At 46.0% G+C, this 18,661-nt stretch overlaps 1 protein-coding gene across 1 annotated transcript; it reads left to right on the top strand.

The window, feature by feature from the left end:
* The first annotated feature begins 1,132 nt into the window (after nt 1-1,132).
* On the top strand, nt 1,133-16,980 carry LOC149330049 (lipase member M-like). Its single transcript, XM_089559713.1, has 9 exons — nt 1,133-1,697; nt 4,108-4,318; nt 9,134-9,248; nt 12,086-12,236; nt 13,392-13,484; nt 14,198-14,350; nt 15,591-15,662; nt 16,088-16,156; nt 16,641-16,980. Exons 1-9 carry the CDS (start codon nt 1,584-1,586, stop codon nt 16,902-16,904), a joined length of 1,242 nt encoding a protein of 413 aa, XP_089415839.1. The 5' UTR covers nt 1,133-1,583; the 3' UTR covers nt 16,905-16,980.
* The last annotated feature ends 1,681 nt before the right edge of the window (nt 16,981-18,661 follow it).

Here is an 18,661-nt window from a genome sequence, read left to right as displayed (position 1 = left end):
GTCCGGCGCCGGCTGGTTTTCGCCGCAATTCGTTGAAACCGCGTCTTGCTTAAGACGCAGTTGAAGCAAGTATTGCGATGTTGTCAGTCGATATTAGCAAGAGGAAAGTGGGCACATATAGTTCAAAATATTGTAAGCAAAGACGCAGTTTTTTTTTTTCAGATAAGCACTGAGCTACCGCGGCGGCTTGATTAGAGAAAGAGCGTACAGCTGTAGGTGCCTGCACGGACTCGATACGCTGGTCAAGCTGTGTATGCGGGGGCGAAATTCGCGTGTTCGGTTGCCTCCGACACTTAATTCGCTTCCTCCCAAACCTACACAAATTTCTTTGTTGCGGAGCAAGCTGTTGCAGCTTGCCACAACGATAATAAAATCTGATGGCCTGAAGCGTTTTCAGAACAATGTTGCACGTACTTTCTAGCTTGGAAATGCGTCCCGCCTTCACAATAAAGTAGCTATTTTTTTTTCAGACTTTCGCCGCCGAGATGTCGAATGTATAGGAATCCTCAAAAAATAAAGCATTCGCACCTCAGTTTTTATACGTAGGGTGTATTGCTTCACAAAGACGCCTTAACGCGCATAACATATGCGGGCGCGATCACGTATGACATTATAAGAAAACAATGTGTGGGATCTGGCAACAACCCCATGGTCCAGAGAGATTGCTAGCCCTTCCAAAACTAATCAAGCACGGGAAAAACTTGACTGAACACGTAACAAACTAAGCAGTAATATGCGTGTGGTTCTTCGAGTGCGCTTAGTACGCCACGGCATGAGCAATCGAGGTTTTTAGATGGAACACAGGCGTAGGCTCGCTCAAAAAGTTACCTTCTCTATTACGTTGCTCAAGTGTGCGTCTACATATATTCACGCCCGACCGGAGAGTTAATAAATGCACTAAATCGTCTTCTAATTTTGATCAGAGGCAGCAAAGGCTGTGGTCCGTATCTTAATGTAAACGCAAATCACCTAGAAAGCTTTGTGAAAATTCAGCGCAGAAAGCGCAAGCTGTGCACTGAATGGCGTGCTGAGACACGATACCTCCAACATGGAGGACTTAGTTCTCGGAGCGCCGAGAGATGGCGCTGCGCATTTCGCATATCGTCTATTCTCGCATACGCGCACATAACAATCTCCCGATAGTGACTCGCGTCAGCTCGGACGTTGTTTGCCCGTTGGGGTCTGCTCTCCCGGTATTTGCAGCGGTCACATTTTTTTTTCTAAATCGCTTTCACGTGAGTTCTCTCAGCCGAACCGTTTTTCCCGTTTCTCTTCGCATATCGAACCAAAACAACGCTAAGCCTATCGCTAGCAGACGCATCACCGCAGCACTTATAAATGCTATCAACGGGCTATTAGCTGCGATTCAGCAAATGCCTTCCTCCGTTCTCTGCAATCAGCGTCGTGTCTTTGTCTTACTTCACTGCGGTGGCAACGGAGTTCATCCGTTTTAGAGCCGGACGGATGCAGGCGACACGGCACTGAGCGATAAGAACCGCCAGCGTCGCGGCTAATAAGAAGCTCACAGGCACGAGCCTGTCACTCTACGCGGTGCCTTGTGGTGCGAAAGTCGAGAAGCTGATATGGGAGCCTGGAGCGGCAGGTCGGGGTTTTTTGTCGTTTTCGCACTCGCAGCCGCTGCGTTGTCTGTTGCAAGCGCTGAAGATGAACTGGCTCTACAAGCTCGGCTAAGCCCCGTAAGCATGACATTTCTAGTAATTTAAGCTGTAGCCAGTTGAAACGCTTGTATTTATATGGGGATATTGTGTATTGTGCTGACGGTGCAAACAATCACCCAGAAACGTAGGTTTCGCGTTCCACTTTAGCAGTACTTTAGCAGCAACTAGTGCTCAAATGCAACGTATTATTAAATCTTTATGGAGGGGTGTTGTTTAATGGCTGATAAAACTGCTTTCATTTAAAAGCTGGAAAATTGTGTCAGTGCGTTCTCTTCAAATGGATGTGTACATATCCAACATTCTCGGAAAAAAAAATGAAAATTGGAAAATTGTAAGGCACTATTATGGAAATATTCAAGGTAATGGCCCATTCTCCTGATATGTAGCGAAATCTCTCTTTTACAGTGCTTCCATCGATCGCATCGAACAGTTACGACTGCTATAGAAAACCCATGGTGAACGTTTTTGACGATAGCAAAGACGTTATTAGAAAAAAAAAATACAAGACTGGCGTCGGGTGATCAGCGGATATATTGATTTCGATAGTGAAATCTTGCATTATATGAAAAAAATGCGTTCATATACGGTTTTCTGCTCAAAATTGCTTTTGTTCAGAAATGTTGGGTATGATTAAAAATTATTAAATAATTACCTGTTCCCTTTTTGGTTTTTTTTGGAGGAGAAATTCTAGAGGCCCGTGTACTGTGCGATGTCAGTGCACGTTAAAGAACCCCAGGTGGTCGAAATTTCCGGAGCCCTCCACTACGGCGTCTCTCATAGCCTCAGTCGCTTTGGGACGTTAAACCCCATAAACCAAACCAAACCAAACCTTTTTGGTTTTAGAACACAGGGTTATAATGCGGAATTCAGGTCGCTGACATCAAGAACGAGGCCAGTTTTTAAAAATATAGATCGCCATCGCGCTTCGCCACGTCAGGAAATTGCGCGCAAAACAAGCCGATACCGAAACAAAACGATTGAAGTGATAGAGGCTAGAGCGATTTGAAGGTTATCACGTTCGTTCCGGCTAAAACGGGCAAACTAATTTTTTTCTGACGTGGCGGTTACTTAGTCCGTATCAAACATGATGGTGCAGGATAGAGGAATCCTTCGGTTGGTTAAGCTCATGCAAAACGTCCCCCATTGGTTTTCTGTGTCAGTCTTAACTACCCGATGAGAGTGATGAACAAACTTGAATAGCAAGATTTTGCTGCGCATCGGAACAATAGACTATTACCTTTAATATTTCCATAACAGTACCTTACAATATTCCAATATTCAAAATCTACGTCCAAGGATCCTGGACATCAATGCAGTTCTGTTAACAATGGTTTTCATTAAAGGGACGAAGCGTTCGACTGTGTAGTTGAGACCTTTAAAGGAGTATAGACGCCTAATTTTGGTGGCACGCTTTTTCCTCTATAATGATATGGAAGACACTACTATGCATAAATAACGGCGCGTTATTCGTATACGACCGCTAAATAATTTATAATTAAATTTCTTTCTCGTGCTGTTTCGGTTTCAACAGCCGAACAATGAGTGTGACGTCAAAGTGTGGTTATAGGTCATGTGAGGCATAAATAAACTGCAATTTAATCGTTACTTCCACATTTGTTGTGATTCCGGCTCTTGAGGCCAGCTGGCTTTAACATTATAGTCTATTAAAACGGCGAAACAGCAATTATGTCGCTTTTTTTCATGCCTCACGTGACCTACAAGCATCACGTTGATGTCACGGTCACCGTTCAGCTGTTGATACCGAAAGAGCACGAGAAAGAATTCCAATTATAAATTATCTAGCGGTCATGGGAGAGTGTACCAGTGGTAATCCATGCGTGATAATGTCTTACGAATAAGTATGCCTTCCGGATCGCGATGGCCGACAGCCCCTCTTGTGTGAACTGCGCCTGTGATGAGACAATCACCCATATCTTGTGCGAGTGCCCCGCCTTTGTAGCCGAAAGACATAAGCTGCGATGTGCTCTGGACCGCCTGGACCCTCGCCCTTTCACAGAGGCCAAGATCCTCGGTCCGTGGCCACAACAGTCAACTGCCATCAAGGCTTACAAGGCACTCTTTCGCTTTTTGAGAGCGACTACCTTAATTGACAGACTGTGATTATTTCCCGTTACTTCTCTCTTTCCTCTTTAATTCCCCTCATTCCCTTCCCCTGTGCAGGGTAGCCAACCGGAATCCTTCTGGTTAACATCCCTGCCTTTCCCTCTCTCTCTCTCTCTCTCTTACGCTAATTAAAAAGATGAAAACATGCACCCAAAAGTTCAAGTGTGTGTACTCCTTTAAGAAATCCACAATTTTTTGCCAGAATCAGATATTTCGTTACTTTGAATTTTAATGAATCGCGTTTAGAACACTGAATGGAATCCCTGGAGATTGCCCTAATTTTCATGAGACAATGTCGACGCAGTGCGAGTTGATCAAGTACCACGGCTACCCATGCGAGATCAGTTATGCGACGACCGACGATGGCTACGTGCTCGAAATGGACAGGATCCCCCACGGCCGTAACGGCAGTTCGTCGGATGAAAGCGCCACGTCCCGCTATCCCATTCTCCTGGTGCCCGTCTTCTGCAGCGCCGCTGACGTCTGGTTCCTGAACTTCCCTTCTCAGACACCAGGCAAGTTTTCCTTGCTTTTATAAAAAAAAACAAAACAACGTTTTGCCTCTGCACATTTTCACTGTAAGCCAGAAAACCCTCCATGTACAGTCTTTGCCAAAAGTAATCAGGCTGCACGGTTTGCTTCTCAGTCGTATATTAATGCTATTATGCCAGCCCTCAAGCTCTAAATCTCTGTATGGTAAGGAGAACCCCTGTCCTCACCTTCAAAGAGCTCTTTGATCTTTTTTTTTTTTTTTTTTTTAACGTCTTTATTTCTGCATTTAGTAGGCCGATACCTTGCGGCAGAACTAAGGTGCTTCATGGAGGTTGGGGTGGGGGAGTGGTTAAGGGTGGGGGTGAGGATGGGGGTGGGGGTGAAGGTAGGAGTGCGAGTTGGGGACCGGTGTCCACTTCTTCCTCGAGGTAGTGTCGTCCCGAGGTCGGCTCCGCGAAGTGATGGCCTTAGGGAAGGCGTGAGGAAGCAAACCAAGCAGCCTGGTAACTTTTGCCCAAGACTGTGCATGCTGCAGGGATTGGTTGATATTGCCACGTTTCCACAAGCAGTCACTAGGCGGCTGTTCTTCGCAAGTCGCGTGCACCGGCGAGTGAAAGAAGAAGATCGGTTCCGGCCTGCTATGGGTGCTCTTGGCTTGTTCTCCGGTGCCGTCCACGTCAACCCCCCATTAAAGCCTTTCGGTTATGAGCCCCAACGGCTACGTAACACTGGTGGAGGTGCGGGGTACTTCCGTAGCACGCGCTTGCAGGAAGTCGATGAGTGGTGCGCAAGCTGCCGTGCTTCTTCGGCGCGCTGAGTAAATTCTTCGGTACCAACTTCGGGAGCATGGCCGTGATGGGGCAACATGGCTTCTAGCATGGTGGACACTTCGCGGCCATACAACAGAGACCACGCGCATGACGCCCTTCTCTCTGTTGTATGGCCGCGAAGTGTCCACCATGCTAGAAGCCATGTTGCCCCATCACGGCCATGCTCCCGAAGTTGGTACCGAAGAATTTACTCAGCGCGCCGAAGAAGCACGGCAGCTTGCGCGACTGCGCATCCGGAACCAGCAAGGCAGAGACGCTCGGCGTTACAATCACCGCCACCGAGTAGTGACCTTCGAACCGGACGACAGGGTGTGGGTGTGGACCCCGATTCGACGTCGAGGGCTTTCCGAGAAACTGCTAAAGCAGTACTTCGGTCCCTACACAGTGGTCCGTCAGCTACGTCACATACGAACTTCTTCCCGACGGCTCTTCTACTACTCATCGCCGCCAGCAGAAGCCCGAAGTCGTCCACGTCGTGCGAATGAAGCCGTACTTTTCGCGCGAGCTCCGCTAGCAGCCTACCGCCACGCCATAACCGCATGCTTCTTGTGACTGTTCATTTTCTCACCATCATTGCTTACGAACTGCTTATTTTCTTCCATATTCTTGTGAACTGCTTTTCTTACCTTCTTTTCTTGCGCATGCATCGGGTCGTTTTTTTTTGTTTTTTTTAGGGAGGGGGGTAATGCCACGTTTCCACAAGCAGCCACTAGGCGGCTGCTCTTCGCAAGTCGCGTGCACCGGCGAGTGAAAGAAGATCGGTTCCGGCCTGCTGTGGGTGCTCTTGGCTTGTTCTCCGGTGCCGTCCACGTCAACCCCCCTTTAAAGCCTTTCGGTTACGAGCCCCAACGGCTACGTAACAATATACAAGGTGCTTCACCTAAGACTTTACACAAAATTTAAAAAATCAGGATTTTCGAGTTGAGTTTGAACTTTTTTCGGCATAGCATTGTCAGTGGTCTAGGCATCAGAATACAGCTAAGACGTGATAACCAGCAGGCTGGTTAATTAATATTGAATAGTTAATTTCTTAACGCTATAGCTGGTTCATGAGAATCGGGCGACGCCATTGGCTGGAAGGGGGTCCTTTGCGCTGAAAAGCCTCTTTTTTCTTGAATTGTATCCGACAATAGCGATGAGTGGGACAGTTAGCCCCAATTTGTTCACTTTCGGTAGCACCTCTTGGAAACGTTCCCAGGCCGCTAGTATCATGGGAGAGGTATGGTCACACGCCTGTGTTCGAGGAGCGGCTGCGTTAATTGGTTCACGTGGGCGTGTCCTCGATAGCGGAATTCCTCTTTGATAAGTCTTAAATTGGGAGTATATATAACGAGAGGAAGGGATTACCACGTCGCCTCCTAGCTGGCACACGCTCATTACTGCCACATGTGTGTTGGACCGACAACTTTTACAAAAAAGATATCGTGTGTTCGTTACAAACACAGCCATTGCCTCAAAACGCTTTCCTGCCACAAGCTCTGGCTCAATCTAGGCATTGGCTAAGATAAATAGGGGAAAGGAAGGAAATAAACAAAGTGGAAGTAAGGAAGGAAGACGGCAAGGAGAGAAAAAAACGAAGAAAGCATGAAGTAATAGAAGAAGGAGCAGAAAAGAGGAAGGAAATTGTAGCGAGCGGCATTACGAAAGGACCGCAAAATAATTGGCGATGTTCTAATCATTTCAAAAGTGAGCGCAGCGCAACCGTTTCCTGCTTGACTTTGTCTACGTACAGGCTTTGTCAAAAGTTTAGAGTCCAGGGGGTTTGCTTCTAAGCACTATTGTGGCGCTCCTGGAGCACTAATAGAAGTGCTACGCATCGGAGGGAGCAGGACCAAAAATCTTCTTACCTTCATAAGATTTCGGACGCTCAGGACGCATTACGAGCAAAGCAATGTGGGCCAGAAGCAGACCCCCTGGGCTCTAAACTTTTGACAAAGGCTGTACGTCATGTGTTTTCTTTTCCCAACTCTCTGAGTCAGTAGTTTTTTTTTTTCCTTTCTTCACCCCAAGTTATTACGTCAGGGTTGATATTGTCCTCACTGCTGAGGTATTCATGATGATTGAGAGCTTATAGTTTACTTGCATCATGTATGTCCTAATTCGGCTTTCTGCTGCAGTGTACTGAAATAAGGTTGAAATGGTTTATGGGGTTTTAACGGCCCAAAGCGACTCAGGCTATGGGGTACGCCTTTGTGAAGGGCTCCGGAAATTTTGACCACCTGGGGTTCTTTAACGTGCATTAACATCGCAGAGTACACGGGCCTCTAGAATTTCACCTCCATCGAAATTTGACCACCGCGGCCGGGATCGAACCCGCGTCTTTCGGGTCAGCAGCCGAGCACCATACCCACTGAGCCTCCGCGGCGGCACGTAATCAGGTTGAAAGACGCATGAAAAACGAAGTAATTCGCTTTTGACACATGCTCAACAATTTTCAGCTTAGAGCACGAACTGAAGGTATAAACAGCGTGAAAGGAAAAGTTTATTTTGATGCTTCTCGCAAATAGGTGTTCCTAACACATACCGTTTTCTTAGCACAGCAATGTTTCAGAATTTTTTACCTGCGATTTTCGCAGCTAAATTTGTCACTGGTATTAAAGGGGTCATGACACCATTTTTAAAGCTCAAGCTGTTTATTGCATATGTTGTTCGCTATACATCACGGAACCACTGGGCAAATATGAGTTCATTAGGTGCAAAGAGTAATTTGCAGTTGAATTCTTGAAAGTTCTGGTCGACCATGGGCAGTCGGGCAACACTGGCGTGCTCGCGGTTCATAACGACGTAGACTGACAGTCACGTGCTTGATCGCGACTGAACGACTGAACTGCGCGTAGTGAGCATAGAAGAGTTCGTTGTTCAGGCTTGGGTTGCGGTGGGGTGACGAGGGGAAGTTGGAGGGGGACAAGTGCAACATGGGCTTGTGTCCTTCCAGGTTTTGTCTAGCTTCTGCCCGGTCTCGGCGACTTCATCACAATACATGTATGTCACGGCCGCGCTCGGGTAGGCGCGCGCGGCAGTTTTGCTGCAGGCAACGGCGCTGTCAGTTTATTACGTCACTCAGGCTGGTTCAATATAGCCGTAGCTGTCAAGGGGAGGGGCTTAGAGCTGATAACTTCAAATTACAATTTCTAGCTCAAATGCGCGCGTAAAGCATAACTTCTCCTGTAAGTACGCATATTAACGTCGTGGCTAGTAGATCCAACGTAAAAGCACGATTTGTTGGTAGACCATGTTTGGCCCCTTTAAGTATGGCCTTTGAACCAATGTGGTACGTAAGACCATTACTTTGAATTTAAAGGAATGAAAATTGAAGCGAAGGTGCACTTGGCATGCGGCGCTAAAGCTGGTGCATCCTGCACTTCACGTGATTCGAAAAATGTGTGCCGTTCCCGTAGGCCGCCGTTTGCTTACGGTTGTTTGTTGCCGCAAAACTTGGTACCTCATGCGACTGAACAGCAGTCTCATTAAATGACCTTGAATACATTACTCAGTTTCATTCTGCAATGTTCTTACGGTCCGTTAAAGGAACCCCCTTCCAGCCAGTGGCGTCGGCCGATTATCATGGCCCTGCTAGCGTAGAATGCAGGGAGCGGTGCGACAATGCAGGGACAGGACTATCCCCTTTCATCTGTCACTCCCTGCATTGTTACGCTGGCAGGTTCATGAGAATCGGCCGACGCCATTGGCTGGAAGGGGGATTCCTTTGAGGGGGAAAAGCCGCTGCCTTCTTGAGTTGCACCCAACTGTAATGTCAATCTGGCATGACCGCTCTTTCTGATTCCCGCTCAATCCCTCATTCCTGTTTCCACTCTGGAGTCTGAAGCCAACGTCATATATGTTGCTGCTAAACGACATCCCCGCCCTCCCTTATGTAATGTCCGCTGAACCTTCTGAGTATTTGGGCTAAAGAAACGAATAAATAATTCATATGCACCTTGCCTCCTATTAAAAGGTCTCTACTTGACAGGGAAATAAATGATACGTTTATACTTCCGGCATTTCTAGGGTTCCTGTTTGCAGACGCTGGCTTCGACGTGTGGGCCATGAACTCGAGGGAGTCGAAACCCTACAGCAAGCACAAGACTCTCTCGCAAGACGACCCCAGCTACTGGCAATGGAGGCAAGAAGCTGTTTTCTCTCTATCGCTAGGTACAGGAAAAACTGTTTGCAGGGAATACAGTTTTGCAGAATACAGATACGGGGAATATAGTTTTCCCTGTATCACACGTGCAACGCCCTTAATAGTTCCTCCGAGCACCTCATTTGCTGAAGACGCGAGACACCGTTCAGTACATCTGAAGGACCTTTGGAATGCACTTGATGAAAATCCGGGCACTGTCGGCTCACTTCCAACATTCTCGGAGAAAAATGTTGAATATTGGCCAATTGTAAGGTACTGTTTTGGAAATATTGAAGTTAGTGGTGCATTTTTGCGATGTGCAGCAAAATCTTTCAAGTTTTTCCATAGTTTGCACCAAGCAGTTAATACTGCCATAAAAAACCAATGGGAAACGCTTTTGACAATAGCAAGAACGTTAATAGCAAAAAACATGCAAGCCTGCCGATGGTAGATCTGCAGATATATAGAATGTTATAGTGAAATCTTACAATATATGAAAATATTGCGTTCATAAACTATTTCCCGTTCAAAGATGGTTTTGTCCAGAATTGTTTTATTTGCCTTCGTCGAGAGACGTGAAAATCTGAGATTAAATATGGAAGTAGCCAGACATGAAGCCCCAAATGAATTTTTTGGCACAACTTTATTCTGCGCTGAACTGTACTGTATAGTTGAGATCTTCTGGTAATCCGTGAGCTTAGCTTGTTAAATATACGAGGGGGTACCCAAAAGAAACCGGACTTATTTTTGTTTGAACTTATTTGTTCACATTTTAAGCACAGACCTTCAATCTCCTTCAAAGTATTCCCTGCTTGCAATGATACGCTTGTCGAATTTTTCATTTCATTTTTCAAAACATTGTTTAAATTCATCTTTTGTTATGCTTGACAGTGCCTCTGTCGTTTTTTTCTTCACCTCAGCAACATCAACGAAACGCTTTCCATTCACCTATTTTTTCATTCTAGGAAACAAAGAAAGTAGCACGGGGCAAGTTCGGGAGAGTATGAGGGTGGAGGAATAGGGGTCATGCCATTTTTGGTCCAAAATTGTCGTAGAGACAGGGCTGTGTGAGCAGGAGCATTGCCATGATGGAAAAACCAGTCACTCGACCGCCACAAATCTGGCCGCTTCCACCGCACACTGTTGCCCAATCTTTTCAAAACATCCAAGTAGAAAGCCTGGCTAACTGTCTGACCCTGCTGAACAAATTCTCAATGGACGACTCCTCTCACGTCGAAAAAACAAATCAGCATTGTTTTGAGGTTTGGTTTCACCTGACGAGCTTTCTTGAGGTGAGGTGAATTTGAAGTTTTCCATTGGCATGATTGTTGCTTTGATTCAGGATTCGATTCAGGAACACTTGAATTGTCCCCATAGGATCGTCCTTGTAGGTCTTTCATAATATTTCAACAGTTTCCATTCAACTTTTTCAGAGCAAAAATCAGAATTTCACCGGCGCACGCTGTTCACGAAAATCAGCCATTGCAAAAACGACATTCACACAAAACAGTCGTCACTCTAAAACTCTGCCTAAACTAGTCTGACCTCCTTCAACGACGGCACTCGGCTAACTGACTCTGGAATGTTCGTTCTATGCGCTCCTAGTGGCAAAACGCGTTACCACAGAAGCTTTGCCGACCAAAAAATTTAGTCCGGTTTCTTTTGGGTACCCCCTCGTAGATGTCTTTAGAAGCAGTCGATGCATTTTCATAAAACTCGATTGTTCCTTAACGTAAACGGGACCAAGAAAAGCAGAAGACACGGCGAGTGCAGCCCCTCAAGTGACGTTTGTGGTAATAAGGACAAACAGCTGGTCCCTTCCTGCCTCCCGTTCCAATAAACTTTCAATAGAATGTCTGCAATCTTCCCCCTCGTGCCTCTTCTCTGTCCAGTCAATTGCCGCTGTTTGAGTTTGTTTGCTCCCGCCGTAACATATCACCTCCAACGCACAATTCACAAGTTAGTTTACGCTTAATCCAGATGAAAATGCAGACATGACAGACTTTCGTCCGACAGGGTACCCATTTGGAAAAACATTTTATTCGCTTAATTTCCAACCGGAGTGACGTTTCTCAGCTGGAACATGCCCAACATTTCTGGACAAAAGCATTTTTTGAGCGGGATACCGTTTACGAACGCAATTTTTTCATATAATGTAAGATTTTACTATAACAATCAATATAGCCACAGATCACCCAACTGTAGTCTTGCATTTTTTTTTCTATTAACGTTTTTGTTTTCTATGACAGTCTCAATTGTTCGTTCCAATCGATGAAAGCACTTTACAAGAAGGATTTTGCTACACGTTAGAAGAATGGACCATTACCTTCAATATTTACACTACGTTACAATTTTTCAATTTTCAAAATTTTTATTCGAGAATGTTGGACATGTGGAAGAAATTTCAGCTGGAGCTAAGTGGAAGCGTACAGTTTCCAGTTGGAAGCAAGAACAGTTAAACTGAACACGATTTCCGGTCAACAATCCGGCTAGAAATGACATTTTTCAGCTGGAATTGAAAGGTTTCTAGCTGGAAGGGCATCACTTCGAGTTAAATAATCGATCTTGAAATGCGATCCTCTTCTGTTTTTTTTTTATTTTGAGGCTCACTGTCCTCCCCAGCAGAGTTTCGCAGACAAAGCTGAAAAGTCTATGGCTTGTCGTACTTGGCCATTCCTGGTCTTATCCACGCCAGTTCATGGCAGCTGCCTGATGGCATCCTTAAACGTCAGTGTTAGGAAGCATGCTTTAAAGGACGGTACCTTGAACACACCTGTGTAAATCGACGGGGTAGACGGAAACTTCACTGCTTCTAATTACTTGGACCTCGGGTGCAGCTTCGACGAGATCGGCCGCTATGACGTGCCAGCAACCATCGACCACGTTCTCAACGCTACCGGTGCCCCAAAGCTCACCCTCGTGGCGCTGTCCCAGGGAGTTGTCACCACACTGGTACTGCTGTCCTCAAGACCAGAGTACAACAACAAAGTGAGAGATCGTTGACTTCTTTACATATATTTATCAATCGCAGGGCCAGGCTGACCTTTTGTACTTTTCTGGTAGATGTCTATTAGCTGGTGCAGTCTCAATAAAAATGAGAGTGGGTGAACCTTCTCGTGGAATGAATGGTGCGCTAAGAAGATACTACTACGAGTACTAAAAAAAAAGTCATTTTAAGGAGAGGGAAAACGCAGTAACTGCTTCACTTCTCGATGGGAACCTCAACCACGCCTTGAGGGAAAGGAAGTTTAGGTTTGTAGTGACTTGCGTATTTTTAACACTTGTGTGGTCACCTCTCAAGAAAGGCAAATCATTTTTTTGGTTATCATTACGGAAGTATTCTCTCGGAGAATTTAAACTATAGACAGAACCGCAAAGGCATTGATCTTAGCTAACAAAAACTCGGCTTGCAAAACCAGACTGCCAGTGATCTTACGCAATTTTTAACATGACCGTTTAACATTTCTCACGCGTACTACTTATAGCTAAGGTAAATGCTTGGGCGAGTTGGAGGTTATCATTCTAAAAGAGCGCAAAAAAGACACGGATAACAGGAAGAAATATAGTTCAGCAGGATGCGTTGTTGGGCAAGTTGGTTCATATTGCTTTAGAAAGATGGGATGCGCACATGAGACAATCACAAGAGCGCACATGAGCGCCCGTCCCGTCTTCTTTCTTGTGACTGTCTTATGTGCGCATCCCATCTTTCTAAAGTAACAGGAAGAGACGTACAAACAGGCGCTGCAGAGAAGTACAGTGGTGAGCAGCCTTGTCTAGAGCGCTCGGGCGGTGCACTTCCTTGCAAACAAATCCAGATTTTGTGGCAGCCTCTAGGGTCCAGCTGCAACGCTTGCACGGAAGTAGCGCCAGATAGCCTCGTAAACAAAGCAGGCACGAAAACTTTGCCCTGTAATGAGGGGCTGCTCTCTAATTTCGGTTTTTGTTACCAAGTGCGCACTGCTCAAGCGCTCTAGACAAGGCTGCTCACCACTGTACAAACAGCGCCTGTTTGTACGTCTCTTCTTATTGTCCGTGTCTTCCTTGTGCTGTTTTAGAATGACTACTTTTAAGTTTAGCCAAATCAAGGATAGGCGAGTCTCATGTTGAATGCATGACCTTATCCTTGAGTTGATTCTGGCGCAGGTTGACCTCGTCATTGCGTACGGACCTGTGGCAAACCTGACCCATGTGGGACCTCCTTTCTCATTGGCGTTGCCCATTCTTCCGCCCATGTTGGTGAGCGATGTTCGCACAGTCTCTTAAAACTAAGTGTCGGAGATTTGTTCTAGCTTGGGCATGCAAAGGCTTTTGCGATACGGGAGGCGTCGGATTTATTGCCGGCTTTTCTACCTTGCCTCCTCTTTTAGCTCATCTCGCTTTAACACATGCGCGCGGCCTCTTCAGTAGACAGCAAAACAATACATACATCCGCAGATCTTCCCTCATGGTTTTGCTTTACGGGGTTGTCGGCACGTCTGACGCGACGAGCTTGACTTAAGCTCTGATCGAGGTCAAGCTGAACTCACCTGTTCGCGCCGCAGATTAAAGTAGATGAAAATGCGAAATAAAATTGATTTTAAATGAATTGATGAAGACGACGCTCTTCAATGCACAGCGTGAGAGTGTTTAACACGAGGCGTGATTTGCTGCGGTGATAGCACAGTGCTCCCTGCAGTAGCCAGCGAAGCTGACCTGTTCGCTCTGCCGCGGGTTCGAAAGCCAGCCGCGGCAATATTTATTTATTTATTCAAAGTCAATGTCAAGGATTCAGCAATGGCCCGGCATTTGCAGTTTTGGTCCTAAAGTAGAGATTTCGCTATAAAATGGACAATCTAAGCCACTAACATTCAAGTCACCAGGCCGACAGACGGTCTCGGAATTGACTTAAATGCAGCAAGCAACCAATCTAAGCGAGGCTTTAGAACGATGTCTCTTGACTCGGCACGCAGCGGGTGCTTGACCCTTTTTCGAGAGGAGCCTTCCTGGGCGCATCCGACCGCCTGCATCGAGTCGTGACGAGTCTGTGCGAAGTTGTAACCGGCCAGGTCTGCTCTGTCCTGGTCACCCTGTCGCTGTTCAGCAGCCCACACCAACTTAATGAGGTAAGCATTGAAAAATAATCGGCTTAAAGGGCACCTGCAGCACTTTTTTGAGAATTTCGCGATTTTGAAGGATTCAAATCTATGTAGGCTGTAGGTAAAGCATGCCAAGTGTTTTTGCAGTAGCATTTAAAATAGTGACGTAATCGACGATTGCCATTTTCGCTTCTCCTCAATACACCGGAGCAGTGCAGGGAAACTCAGCGTGACGTCACGGAAGGTATGATTTCAAATTAGCTCTGTCGTCAGCCACACACTGCCCTGACGCGTTAGACGCTGCCATACAACTCTCGGCGGAGTTCGCCTTCGGTGGCGTTGGTTGTTTTCCTTCAAAGCAGGTGTTTGTGCGTTGGAAATGTACCGATACCTTCGATGACGTCATCATGCGCCCCCCCACTTGGCGTTGTGCGCTGCGGAGAATCTTGAAGGGCGGCCGGATTTTAATCGGCGATTACTTCACTATTTAAAGTGCTATCCCAAAAAGACTTTGCATGCTTTACCTCCAAGTTTCAAACATTCGGCCCTCTTAAGCTCGTTGATTTATAAAACCTATGCAGTTTCCCTTTAAGGACCTTTAACCCCTGCCAAAACTGGCGGAGGCCTCTCTCCTCACAGTCACATAGTGACAGCAGAAATTGGAAAAAAAGAAACAAAAACAAAAAAGAACGATCTATACCCTCTCAGCCTTAATCTCATCGCTGATATTTTAGTTACAGTATACAAAGTGAGAGAAACGAATCATTGGTGCCAAAAAGAACCTGAACTTTCTTAACTTGCCCCGGAAAAGTGAAAACTGCATTGCAACTCTCTTCATGCGTTCCGCCTCTGAACTGACGAAAGCCAAGTTGGCGCAGTAGCCTGACATCACTTCAAGATCATGAAAAGTTCGCGATGATCTTGTGGTCGTGAGAATACTGACGCTATGGCACGGGGACGAGTCAACTACCACCAGCAACTACTTGTGTACTGGTTGTTCAACCAGACTGCTTGCATATCCAGGTTGATGACAGTTGTTAATTCAAGTGATGAGGAGATAATTGAGCATATTTCGAGGCAGTGCTTGTTAGGGAGTGTCGTCTCTTGTTTACAAGGGTGCTCAAGCAAACAAAAGGTTTTGCCAAGGTATCGCTCAGCTGCATGAGGTCATTTCGGGTCATAAGAATGGCATGTCTAATCTGCCATGACTATATCGCCCTTTGGCGAACTCGTCTAAGAATAACTCCGGCTCTACTGACGATTTCAGACTCGGATGCCCGTGTATGCTGGACACTGGCCTGTTGGTACGACCATACAGAACTTGCGCCACTACTATCAGGTAAGTAGCTGTATTGCACGAAAGTTTTTAGAAGCGTGATCTTCGTGACAGCCTTTGTTTAAACAAAGCTTTTGCGACTTTGTCTTTGCCACACAAAGAACGAGCTCACTCGCTTTACCATAGCCCATAAAATAAACTGCCTTATGTTATTTTAGGTGTCCATTGTACATTCCTGTATCGCAGACCACGATATTTCAGTAAACAAGGGTTAGGTCGAAAACGGATATGTTGAGAATGCATTCGGTTTAACTAGGCGGTCATCACGATGATCGCAATTAGTTTGAATAGGCGCGCCGCTGGGTTCGGACAGCGCCCAAAAGTTGTTGCTATGTATGCCGCACAACGCAAAAAGCTTTTAGCCTGCTTTCAAGGAGTTATATTATTTCGAAGCATAAAAATCACTTTGTACACAACTCTACTTCCAGATGTACAGGGCAAGAAATTTCGTCATGTACGATCACGGCGTAATGGATAACTTGCGGCGCTACGGTCAGGTAAGCCATACACAATACTTTTATTCTTGGTTCATTCCCCCCCTCCTCATTTTTTAGTTGTCTCTCTGCCGATAATGTAGACTTCCATTTCAAATTTTAATTATCTGTGCTCTTATGACCGCTCGCAGTCAAATTTTATGGAACATATAATTAGCGAAGAAAGCTTGATCTCATCACCGTCCTTGAAAGCAGCGTGGAAGAGATATGTGATGCCTAATTCTGTGTGTGCGACAGTGTGCAGTTGAATGTGATGTGTCATAGATGAAAAAAAAAAAAAATGTTCTCTGTCAAACGAGCCTTCCCCTAACTTCCATTCCAGAATGTTCCAAGAAGTTTCAGGAAACATCTTTCACTCAGCAATCCCGACAGCATTTTTGGGCGTTCTCCTTAATGCATCCTGTTGGCTTTGCGTATCTTTGTTATAACACCAATTAAACGTTGTTTTTGATTCCTATTATTTCATGCTTTCCTCACACACTTGCAGAGGACGGCCCCGCCTTACCCACTGGAGCGCATCACTTCTCCTTACGCCATATTCTCGTCAGAGGGCGACATTGTGGCCGATACTCAGGACGTGGATGACCTGGTAGCCAGGCTGGGGAAGGCGGTCATCTTTCACCGCGTCGTTCCTCAGAAAACACTGCGCCATCTGGATTTCGCTTTGGGATACAACGCCAACGATTTCTTGCACGAACCCGCCATCGATCTGATCCGAAGACACGCCACCCACCGGCGTCACGAAGTGTAAAACGATGTCGGCGGTGGTTGACCTAACAATGCACTTTCAGTGAATTCATCGCTAACGAATTACTCCCGACAGTGCACTTTTACCGCATTCACTGCTAATGAATTTACCATGAATTAAACATATTTCTTGCACCTTAATATACCGCTTACCACAATCAAAGGTATGTGAGGCAAAGATGAACGTAAGATCCATGACAAATGACATGCTACAAGGCGTCGCTTGTAGCATGTTGATAGCGATGGGAAACGATTTATCCAGCAGCAATTAAAGGTCCAAATGAACGAAAGAAATAGGTTGAATTAAGATTTTTAAAAATCTGGATGTGGGTGGAGTTCAATGACCTGACCTGGGGTGCGGCCTGATTACAGTGACCAAGGATGCCAAACGCACCCTCTCGTCAGAACAGGATTTCGCCATCCTAGTTTAGTACTTGCCCACAACCTCCTATATAATTAGGCCAAAGCCATTACGGAAGCAATGAGTAGAAGAGGCTATGTTAAAGGGCTGGAAAATGTCTATAGCAGCTACACAACCGCCATATAGTCTTCCATAAGAAGAGTAATGAAATCCCAATTAAGAAAGATGTCAGGCAAGCAAACATTATCTCTCCAGTACTATTCACTGCTTGCTTACAGGATGTATTGAGAGATCTGAGTATGGAAGACTTGGGGATCAAAGTTAAAGAGAATACCTTAGTATTAAGCTGACTCGAAAAAATTTAAAGCCATGCAGTCTTCCTCACAGATGAAATTGCTGTGCTAATTATCTCAGGGGACGAATATCAAAGTATGATCGATGACTATAGACAGGCAAAAAAGAAAGGTAGGTCTAAAAATTAATATGTAGAAAACTAAAGCAATGCTGAACAGTCTTGGAAACGAACAGCAGTGCAGGAAAGCGCAGGAAGTGGTAAGGGAATACATCTGTTTAGGGCAGGTAGTAACCACAGATCCGAAACACGATAGTAAAAATGGAGGGGACAGTTAAGCTCCGCCTTAAGGATATGACGCGATACCGTAATAGTTTAATTCTCATATATGAGGAAGGTCATTCTCTACTTTACATTCATAGATCCCCGGGAGTCCTCATACCCACTCCTGGTGCAATGGTGCAGCGGTTGAGCGATGCGCCACTGCCGCACGGATGGCAAATGCTCCCAGCGGTGGGCCTTGTGCGGCCTCGGTTACTCTTCCCGAGCGACCATTCGTTAACTTAACTGCCACCTGCCACGGCGGGCAGTTTGCTCACTATTCGATGGACAGGTTGCGATGAAGCCGCAAGGTCACGTGACCTAGGTTGGCCACCTGCCTCTTAAGTTGCTCTCTGGGCACCACCTGCTTGCTATTGGGCACCACAGCCATGCTTGCTATTTTTAGCTCACAACGTCGACAACGCCGACACCGGATTTTCTGGGCAGCGGGGACTATAACGCTACCGCGTTCAAAATTATATGAGCAAATTTCGGAGACTGGAAGGGGAATGGATCAGGGAACCAACCAGAATTAATGAAATCCTATCCAAAATCAAGAATAGATGTGCATAGCCAGGCCGTGTTACGCGAAGACAAGATAACCAATGATCGTTAACGTTAATAGACTGGACTGCAAAATCAGGCTGGCGTAGCAGGGGCGATTATAGGAAGTTTGCGGCCTCATCTGGCACAAGACAGGTTAACTGGAGTGATATGTGAGAGGCCTTTGCCCTGCAGTAAGCGTAGTTAGGCTGATGACGATGATGATGATGAAGGTAAGCGTGGC

Source organism: Amblyomma mixtum, chromosome 9 (assembly GCF_055824585.1).
Source record: "Amblyomma mixtum isolate Tamu chromosome 9, ASM5582458v1, whole genome shotgun sequence".
Lineage (NCBI taxonomy): Eukaryota > Metazoa > Arthropoda > Arachnida > Ixodida > Ixodidae > Amblyomma > Amblyomma mixtum.
This window is presented reverse-complemented; position numbering and strand designations above follow the sequence as displayed.